The 11179-nt window shown below is 42.7% G+C and overlaps 1 protein-coding gene across 1 annotated transcript; it reads right to left on the bottom strand.

The window, feature by feature from the left end:
* Positions 1 to 2386: 2386 nt before the first annotated feature.
* Positions 2387 to 6018, bottom strand: LOC308317869 (uncharacterized protein). The gene is made up of 2 exons (XM_080767206.1): positions 5725 to 6018; positions 2387 to 3614 (listed from the first exon to the last, which is right to left on the bottom strand). Exons 1-2 carry the CDS (start codon positions 5885 to 5887, stop codon positions 2707 to 2709), a joined length of 1071 nt encoding a protein of 356 aa, XP_080623332.1. The 5' UTR covers positions 5888 to 6018; the 3' UTR covers positions 2387 to 2706.
* Between the last annotated feature and the right edge of the window lie 5161 nt (positions 6019 to 11179).

The raw sequence follows: 11179 nt of genomic DNA, 5'->3' as shown, positions 1-11179 counted from the left end.
GTTTTCTGAAAAACCCATGTTTCTATGTCAGTCGTTCTCAAACATTTCTCATGTCAAGGAACCCCACGATTATATGCAATTGGCTGCCGACCCCCATCTCTTTAACTATATAGAAGTGTCTATTTGTACGTCTCATGTTTTGATGAATTGAACATGGTGGACTCTGTTGTAATGTAACCCTGTTGTAATGCTTAATTGGGTCGTCCACTACTCCACTCACAGTTAACAGTCTTTGTATTGAGTTTGTGCTTGAAATGTACTGTAATTCTGCAAACTGTTAATAAATATTTCAATCAATCAATCTGAAAATATGTTGTTCCAGGGACCTTCCCAGAAGCAAAGATTTGAGTTTAAAACGTTTTCACGATTTTTCAAAAATAGCAGACCTACAAGCTCGTAGAGTGGCACTCGGTGCCACGCTACGAGCTTGTAGATCTGCTTAAAACACTAAAAGGGGTTCCCGCCCAGAATGGGTTAACACTCTACAGTCTACAGCTACTTTCATCAAAATATCAACATCGCCTTTAAGTAAGTGACCCCGTTAAGACTCCAGGTTTAGATGATAACCTTATCACCTAAAGTCCTAAACGGTGATAACAAGTGGAGGCCATCATACTCACAGTGACGTCCTTTAAGCATTGACCCCGCCTCCCTCTGGTTCGGGTGCGTGACCCCTGTCAGCCTGGGCACACTTTTTTTTTCATAGAACTGAAGTGTATATTTGTACGTCTTTGAAATGTTGAAAATGGCGGACCCTGATGTAAACAAGTGTGAGTGCTTTTCATGGTTTCGTCCTCAAAGTGTCCGTTTTTTGTATTGACTTGTGCTTTCGTTTGAAAATGACCCATTCTACATACTGTGAAATAACATGTTCAATCAATCAGAAGTGTCTCCTTTGTGTGACAATAAAACGTTAAAAATCCATGAATTCGAGTCTCCGTGGGGTGAGTAATCTAATCGATAGGAAAATAAAAGTAATTTTGGGGGGGCGAACCATCCCTGTAACGTTTAGAATGACACCAGCCTGTGGTCCGCCATACGTTTCAATACATTATCCGCATCATAGTCAGCAGACTGACAGCATGAACACAAACCTCATTACGCAATGTTTATTGTAAAGGGAGCTTTGGTTGCTACAAGCAATCATGGAGCTTGGAATTAAAAATGGAATGCATCTATAGATTAAAAATGTCCAGGCTCACATACATTTAAATTAAGGAGAGGGGGAAAAAAGAACAAAAAAAGATGAGGTTGAGTGAGGAAATTCAATATAGGCCTATGAATCTTTTGTTCTCCCTAATTACTCTACTTTTTGTTTTGTGTGTGACGAGCTATCTTCGTTCCTACTCTCACCTATATGGTCATGAAGTTCCTACTCTCACCTATGGTCATGAAGTGTTCCTATACTCTCACCTATGGTCATGAAGTGTTCCTACTCTCGCCTTAGCTCTGGTCCATAGCTCTAATGCGCGCATTAGAGCTATGTTACTCTCAACTTCCGCCGCTCGCATGAATGCAGACCAGCCTCTACTCTTTGGCGTAAATAAAAATAATGTTTTTGCTACTCACTCAGAATCGTAGAAGCAGTAGAAGGCTATGGACCAGAGCTACTCTCGCCTATGGTCATGAAGTGTTCCTACTCTCACCTATGGTCATGAAGTGTTCCTACTCTCACCTATGGTCATGAAGTGTTCCTACTCTCACCTATGGTCATGAAGTGTTCCTACTCTCACCTATGGTCATGAAGTGTTCCTACTCTCACCTATGGTCATGAAGTGTTCCTACTCTCACCTATGGTCATGTCTCGGCGCCATGTCTTGTATTGTATCTGTATGCTGCAGGGAGGGTCCTTGGGGTCCAAGACAAATTTGGGAGACAAAATAAAGAAACCTTGAACCTTGAACCTTGACTAAAACAGAATTTGCTGCCAAAAACAACAGTGGTTAGGATGCCTCCTCCTCGCTGCACGCCCCACTGGGAGGAGACACGCTGGCCTGGGAACGCCTTGGGAGGAGCAGGTTGCTCATGTTGCTCTGGGAAAGGGAAGGCTGGGAAATCTCTGTTGGAACCAGTGTTGTTTTTGGCAGCAAATGTTTGATAGTCATAGTCTCTTGAATAGGTTTCGTTTAGTTTTAGTCACATTTTAGTCACCTGGAATGTCTTAGTGTTACAGTAGTCTAGTTTTAGTCGACTAAATATCATAAGATTTCCGTCAACTAAATCTACGATTGATTTAGTCGACTAAAATGTGTTTTGGTGGGCGTTGATGCCATCGTAATGACAGTTTTTACACTTGCTGAAAAAAGCCGATCTACAAGCTCACAACGCGCTGCGCTGCGACGCGTTGTGAGCTTGTAGATCGGCTATTTTCAGCATGCAACCAAGTGTAAAATTACTTATACTGGATCTCTTGTCCACTAGTCCCTTCCTAACATTTTAGTCTAGTTTTTATTTGTTGACAAAATTATCAGTATATTTAATCATAGTTTTAGTCATCATGGCTTAGTTTTTATTTAGTTATGTCGTTTTTTGTCAGTGAAAAAAGGTAGTCGACGAACATTTTTCGTCATAGTATATTAGTCGACGAAAACAACACACTGGTTGGAACCGTTACCCCCGCGACCTGATTCCTGATATGTGGTTGAAGATGGATGGATGTATCTAGGTTTGTGTGAGGGAGATATACAAAACAAAATAAAGAACATGTTAACTGTTTAGCTGGGCTATGTGAACCCCCATGTGGCTCTTCAGTACGCCACGCTGACTAAAAGACTTCCCGCAAATTGAACAAGCATACGGTTTCTCCCCCGTGTGCACTCTCATGTGCATCTTGACAGTTCCGTGCTGGTTAAAACTCTTGCCGCAGACTGTGCAACTAAAGGGTTTCTCCCCCGTGTGAACCCTGAAGTGCGTCTTCAGGTTGACCTTTTGGTTGAAACCTTTGCCACAGACCGAACACCAAAAGGGCTTCTCCCCGGTGTGCGTCATCGTGTGCTTCTTGAGATTGCTCATTTGGCTGAAGCCCCGGCCACAGAACGTACAACTGAAACAGTTCTCACCTGTGTCTATTCCTATGGGACTCTGCAGGTGAAAACTTTCATCAAACCCTTTGCCACTAAAAGTAAAATTAAAGGATTGCTCCCCCCCGCCGGCGTGACCGGCCGGCGAAATCTCTTTAGACGACTCCGGGTCATGGGACGGCTCGTTTCTCGACAACGACAAACTCCGTCCGGCTTCCGCATCTAGCGTCGTCTTGCGTGACTTCGGAGTTCTTAAAGCCGACCGGTCTTCCCCCCCGCCGGTCTCCCCCCCCCACTCGTCGCTGTCTTCGGTGAGTTCGGCGTCGGATTCGGAACTGAGCGAAGAGAGCACCTGGACGACGTCCTCGTCGTCCTCGGCGGCGGCTGGCTGTGACGACGTCCCGCGGTCAGCCGGTGTCGCCGTCCTGTGTTGAGTGGAGGTGCCGGCGGCGGGTTCCTCCGCCTCCATGCTTTCGTCGCCATCTTCACGTTTCACCACCAGCAACGCCAGCGTCGACCCGTACGGCGGCATCTCTCCGTCGCGCCTCTCCTGATGTCCGGGTGAAACCGCCTCTTCACACGCGGGGAAAAAGTCTGGTGGAACAGAACATTTAAGACAAACAACGACGATCAATTAGATACTTAATATTATTTCCATAATGTGCACACAGATATGTGAATGTAAATACACAACATGACACGAATTAATAGAGATACAGGTACAATTTACAATTTAGGCATTTAGCAGACACTCTTTAATCCAGAGCGATTTACATTAAGCAAGAACAAAAAGCATCATACATCACATAAAAAGCATTTATCATGAAACATGCGTAAGCTAAAAATGTAACAGTGGAATATCTATATAATGAAACTATACATATATACTATACTATGCTATACATATGTACTATGGCGTGCTATGGCTACATACAATGCAATTATAGTGCTGTCTACATAACATGCTATATGTAACATATGTTATATTTCATCATGGACAACGTTGCATAAATACACATGTCAAAAGGATAGAACACAAACTAGCATGAGAGCTCATCATTTCCATGATGCTCCTTTAAATTGAGTTCACAGAAGCAGAATGTGCATTTATTTTTCGATTGGAGAGGCCATTGTGCCATGGTCATATAACAGAGGCAAATAGCAGATCTACAAGCTCACACAACACGTTGCATTGTGACAGGGACCCCCGGTCATAACAGAGGCAAATAGCAGATATACAAGCTCACAACACGTTGCATTGTGACAGGGACCCCCGGTCATAACAGAGGCAAATAGCAGATCTACAAGCTCACAACACGTTGCATTGTGCCAGGGACCCCCGGTCGGTCATAACAGGGGCAAATAGCAGATCTACAAGCTCACATGTTGCCTCGTGACATTTTGCTGGGGACCCCCTAGCTGTAACCCTTTTCAAGGACCCCCAGGGCCCGCCCGGGTCCCCGGACCCCCACTTTGAGAACCACTTACTGGTATAATGGCTATGATGACTTTTATTTCGGGCCATGATTTATTAGACATGCATTCATTTATTTATTTCATTCATATTTCTTGTTGTATGTCAGTGTTCAACGTTTGTTAAATGTATTGTTAAACATCTGCATTACTTAATTTAGAAGACTACGCACTTAGAGAAAGCAGAGTTGTGACGAAAAAAAGTATTTAGGTCCATAATTTATTCTGACCGCTGGCCCATCTGTGCTGAGACTTCTGACCCCTTATCCATAATCTCTCCTAATGGTGTAAACATCAATACAGCATGGAAGTGTGTTCAAAACCTTATCCCAAAGACAACTAAAATATTCTTTAGTTTTGGGTCGGGGTCGAGAGGCTAAATCTCATCAAATTGTTATTGTTGTAGTCAGTGGGGTCCAGGGATCCCCAGGGGTCCTTGAGGGAGTTCCAGGGGTGTCCCCAGCTAAATGATAATAGTTAAGAACCAATTTTGGACCCTTGTGGGTCTGTAACTCAGAGAGAGTACAAATGGAACCAAATGGGTCTGTAACTCTGAGAGTGTTTGTTTGTTTGATTGATTGAAATATGTATTAACAGTTTGCAGAATTACAGTACATTTCAAGCACAAACTCAATACAAAGACGGTTAACTGTGAGTGGACGACCCAATTAAGCATTACACTTGTTTACAACAGGGTCCACCTTGTTCAATTCATCAAAACATTTAGAGACATACAAATAGACACTTCTATATAGTTAAGGAACAGAACAGGAATTCATCATAAAGGAAGCAAAAAGGGAAAAGAAACATATGTATACAGTGAGGGGAAAAGGGGGATGGGGGGGATTCAGATTTTACGGAGGCCAGTTTAATTGCAGCCTTTGAGAGCGGTTTTGAAAGAGTCAAGGGATTCACATGTACACATGGAACCAAATGTACACTCTCAGAGTTAAATTAACATTGATTTTACAATACAAATTGGGGTCCCAGAGATAGAAATGCCATTGAATTCCGTAGACTAATGCATGACAATTGACAAACTGGGGGCTCTGAAATTAAACGGGTTGAGAATCACTGCTATAGAGCCGTAATAATAATAACAATCTTCTCTTAAGATGTCCCTTACATTACCTCTTCAAATGGGGGGTCCGCGGGGCTAAAGCAGTGCCACTTTGGACGTCCCTGACATGATAAAGTTTGGGAACCAGTGGTTTTTAGTAACGGTACCAACCTGCGGGTTGAGTTTTGACAGCAGCAGCAGCAGCAGGAGGGTTGAGGACATCCAGCTGCCTCTGGTAGTCCACCAGAGTCCTCACAAACACGGACAGAATGTCCTCCGCCACGGCGGACAGGCGCTGATTGATGAACAGCCTCAGTGTCTCTATGTCGCACATTTTAAACTCGTTTTATTTTTGTTTCATCTGAAAAATAAAAGAACGCAGCCTGTTTGTTTGTTTGTTTGTTTCCCACGGTGGATTCTTCTGGCGAGCCAACAATGAATGTAAACAAAACAATGTGGAGGCACTTCCTGGTCGACGACGGTGGTTCGTTCGCGCATGTCAAATAAGGAGTTGATGTGTGGGGCACGGTGCTGTGTTAACACCGCCATCTGCTGGTGAGAGTGTGTAACACAGCTCTGTTTACACCTTTTTTTTAATTCCTCAATAATGTATTTATTTTTATTATACACATTGTTTTGTCTTGATTGCTTTGTTCCACTTAAATACTGTGCTTTATTTCCAATACTTCTACTCCACATACATCTCAGGCAAAAGGCTACTTTTACCCCACTACATTTATTTGAAAAACTTTATTTCCTATAGTTACTTTATTATGATAATTAAAACATTAACTACTCCAGCCACAATTCAGCCATTTGAAAACAACCGATTGATTGATTGATTGATTGATGTATTAACAGTTTGCAGAACTATAAACAAGCTCACAATGGGATTGGGAAAAAATAAAATAGAAGTATTTGAGGTAGGCCTAATTCTTATTGTACATTTTTGAGTACTTAGTTGTTCACCGCTCACATCCGGTATAGAGCCCGCCCCCCTGTATCTGGTCTCTTCCACGCACACAATACATGGCATGCACGCAGACCGTTTCCGTATCCGTTCCAAACCGGGTATGCGCGTCCAACAGGCTACTTAACACGCACAGAACGCAGCACCCACCGACCACCAGGAAAACTTGTTGCTATACGTGCGTCGTTTAGCTGCTAGTTATTTTAACGTCGTTTTTAACTTGTATTTTATTCATTTATCACAGACAGACAACGGAACGAACACAACATGTCTTCTTCTTCATCATCTGCGTCTAGCATGGCGCTGAATGCTTTCATCAGTGAGCGTCTGGGAGCGGCAGCTTCAAACATCCGTGTGGAGGTAATACTAAAACATCTGATGATTATGCATTCATTCATTCATTCATTCATTCACTGCAGGACCCCCAAAGTAATATGTAGGCTATTTAGAAAGTGCATGGACCCCACACCACCCCCAGCTGTATACAGTTTGTATCAGGGACAAGATTGGCTTGTATATTGTCGTTTTTGTTTGTTTGTTTTTGTTTTTTTGCATAGTACTGTATAGCCTTTTATGTATGTCATTAAATGTTCTGATGAATTGAAAACGGAAGACCTCAATGGAAACAATTAAGCCATAGGCTTCCATCCATCTTCAATAACAGACCTTGTATTGAACTAACTGTTAAAGTTTTCTATCAATAAATCAATGTGATTGGTAAAGGATCCTTTGGGGTTACAGATTGAATACTTTTTTACCAGTTAGCAATACAAATAATTAAAAGTACAGTTCAATACAAAGTCTGCTAAGAGGATTTAAACCCATGAAAGCCTATGGCTTGTTTCCATTGGTGTCCTTTAATTTGTATTCAATTCATTTTTTTTTTAAATAAAATAAATCTCAGTAGGAACATATCCTGGATTAAAGTAATTCCCATTTTAAAGCAGTTTTAAGGTAGATTTAACTATTTAAGTCATGGCTACTTGGTGGTATATGCAGGGAATTATCGATTATTGCATTAATTGATAACCTGATCGATTAACTGGTTAGTTGATAAGCAGCGTTTATTTTTTTTATCTGAGAATGTTATTTCCCTCAATGTCTAACATAAAAATCTACACTTATATATATATACAGATTATATACAGAAATATTATATTCCTTAATCAAATATTTATTTGACCATTTGCTTTCCCACAATCTGCTTCACCCAGTAGGGCACAGAATAATAAATAAGTTAATACTAATTACCAGTTAGACGCCCTGTGGGCGAGAGAGCCCTTTTGGGGCGAGGTCGCGTGAACGCATTTAAACAACTTAAATAGTGTAAAAGATCGGTTTCTCCAGATAGGGTAAATCACCGATCGGCGTGAACTGAATATGGGCCGATCAGTGGCCGTTTATCGGAGCATCTCTAACTAAAATGAATTGGGCAGCCAACTAGTGCTGCCTTTTTCGATTAATTGTGCAGCACTATTAGAGTCTCAAAACTAATTTTCTTTGTGTCTGTTTTGAGGTGACAGAGCTGTTGGCGCCATTAGCGGAGCAGAATCGTCAGAGCCGCAAAGAACTGGAGAGACTCAACAGACTGCTGGCCACCGTGCGACCAGACCTTAAACTGGACGGAACAGGTTGGTATTCATACTATGACCACCGTGAGACCAAACCTTAAACTGGACGGAACAGGTTGGTATTCATACTATGGCCACCGTGCGACCAAACCTTAAACTGGACGGAACAGGTTGGTATTCATACTATGGCCACCGTGCGACCAGACCTTAAACTGGAAGGAACAGGTTGGTATTCATACTATGGCCACTGTGCGACCAGACCTTAAACTGGAAGGAACAGGTTGGTATTCATACATGCCGTTGTACGGCCCCACCGGTACAGATGATTAGCTTAATGAGCAACATTGTTTTCTCACTCGAGTGTATAATACAGGATAACTGGCCTGCTCAGGTCAGTGAACCAATAGGATCCACCGCCTGTTTTGTCCGGCACCGGCTGGGCTCATAGATATTAAAATAATACAAATTATGCCTCTTTATTATTATTATTATGCCTGCAGTTCATTGGAGCGTGTGTCGACGTGAGGGCGGAAGTTCGGAAGGAACGCTACCGCCACGCTGCCACTTAAGTGACTACTGGCCAATCAGACCTAACTTTTGCACCTTTTTTTTTTTTGCAACTTTTGCGCCTACACTTTTTCTATAGCCAAATTCACTCGCTCACTCACACTCGGTCACTCCAGCATGGTGGTGTTGCGGTGAAAATGGTGACCTGCTGAAATATGTGACAATCGTGTAGAGTAGACATCACATAACGTCAGTGTCCGAGTGTAAATCGTTGCCGTTTGTTTAAGAAGAGTTCAACCTAGCGGTATTTTTAGGCTTAACGTATTCAAAGATCTCCATGTATGTTGTGTGAAGTCTAACAAGATGGTCACACATATTTATAGTGCGAGTGAGTGAGTGAGCGAGTGGCAGAGATTTTCGGTATTGGAATTTGGCTCAAGGCTGGCCCAGGCTAATGGTTCTCTCTCTCTCTCTCTCTCTCTCGTCCTGTTTTGTCCAGACACCACGCACCACCACCACCACCCCCCCATGGCGGCTATGTCCAGGCTTAGCCCCAGGCTAACGGAGGAGGGGAGGAGTCCCAGCCTAATGAAGGAGGAGCCACAGCATCACCAGCTAAAAGAAGAAGAAGAAGAAGAAGATCAACACACGCCTATGGAGGAGGAGGAGAGCTCTGCCCAGTAGGAGTGAATTAAACCCCGGCCTGGCTCAGCGCTTCCACGTCAGGAACAATGAGAGTCCCCGGAGGCGCACTGTTTCGGCTGCGCACAGTTTTTAAGACAGCTGGTGGATGGAAAAGAAGCTCCACCTCCGCGCCCGACTGACTGACGCGACGGACAGCTTCACGGACGCGCTCTCCTCCACGTCCGTTGGGTGCGGAGGTGGAGCTACTTTCCCATCCACCCAGCTGTCTTAAAAACTGTGCGCAGCTGTTGTGTGTGTGTGTGTGTGCAGTCGAAACAGTGCGCGACAGTGTGCCTCCGGGGACAGGGTGTTCTGGACATCTCCAGGATCCCAGGATGTCCGAATCCCCCTGTTATGAGTGGAGTATTTTTTATTATCTGGTAGATCAATCAAAACCATAAAAAAACAGGACCTGGGATCAATACGATACCCCCATTCAGGGTCATAAAATTGCCTCTGCAAATATGGCAATGCACAAAATCCAAGTCACATCCACTCACTATTCGAGTGGATGCGATTTTGTTTTATTATTAACTTATTTTTAACTCTAAAGGTTTGTTTGTAGACCAATGTTGGACAGAAATGTGTGATCTAATGTGACTCCAATGGGCACTGTTCGTTCATGATGGCCATTTGGAACAACACAAATGGCACCGGGTCCATTTAGTTTAATTAACTGAGGATTTGGGTATTTGCTCTATAGGACTCTAATCTATCTACGCCGAAACTCTTAAAATCCTCAAATGGAGGCCTGTGGCCCTCATCCGAAAGTCACTGAATGTGGCTGTCCGCACATGCTGTTTTTAATTTTTATATAATGGGACTGGCTTAATGAGAGCCGTGCACTTTGATTTTATAAATGTTTATAATAAAATGTTCAAATCTAACCTTGTGTGGCTATTTTCAATCTGATAGCTCAGACATGGCTCAGCTATTTTTCTATTGCTGTCACCTTTTGGGCATTTTAGGTAAGGACACACACACACACACACACACACACACACACACACACACACACACACACACACACACACACACACACACTAATATAATTGCCTACATTTTAGATGCATTTAAACATAACCGTGGTAAACTAGCCCTATTCAAGTAATTTATGAAAACCAAAATCTGTTTTATGCTTGTATGAAAACTCAATTTGTAAATGCACAATACCATATTCAGCACGTCACTAGTCTTCTGCTCACAACACTTGTGAGCTGAAATGCATTCGTTTTTGGGTGAAAATAATGGTGATAACTAAACGGGTTTGTGCCTGACTGTGATATTTCTAAATCTTATATTTTTAAAGGCGTTAAAAGTTATTAATTCACAACATTGTAGGTGGAAGCGGGCCTGTAGGCCGTGCATGAGGCAGTGGTTGTTCTCACATGTCTGGGGACCCCCAGATGTCCTTCAGGGGGTCCCCGAGTACATTATTAATTAGGAATCCAAAATGTATTGCCTATAATTCAATATTAATCGATAGTCAACGGGGGTTTTAAGCATAAAGCATACATTGTGGTAAATAAGTATTATGTTATCCATCCACATACCAATGATGGTAGGCCTGTAGCCCTTTCCTTTCCTCAACATAAAAAAAATAGTGTCCCTGGTGTGTGAAACCACTGCCGTAATTAAGTGTAAGTGTACGGCTTCAAATCATTTCACTTCAGTCATGTGCATAGGCCTATAAATATGTCGTGGATATATTGAGGTATTGGACAAATTAAAAAAATAAACTGTACTGCTGCAGATACTGCAGGTATAGGATAAAACAGTGTAGTATTGTTGTGCTTGCTTATACGGTTTTCTTACCCTTCAAAAGCTGGGCTTTGCTAGTGCCCATGGGCCAAAGGATCAGGATCGAGGTCCTTGCAAATTAAACATTTGTTGG

Source organism: Protomyctophum bolini (genome assembly GCF_963924005.1).
Source record: "Protomyctophum bolini genome assembly, chromosome: 7".
NCBI lineage: Eukaryota > Metazoa > Chordata > Actinopteri > Myctophiformes > Myctophidae > Protomyctophum > Protomyctophum bolini.
The sequence above is the reverse complement of the archived record's forward strand: the minus strand, read 5'-3'. Positions and strand labels throughout refer to the sequence as shown.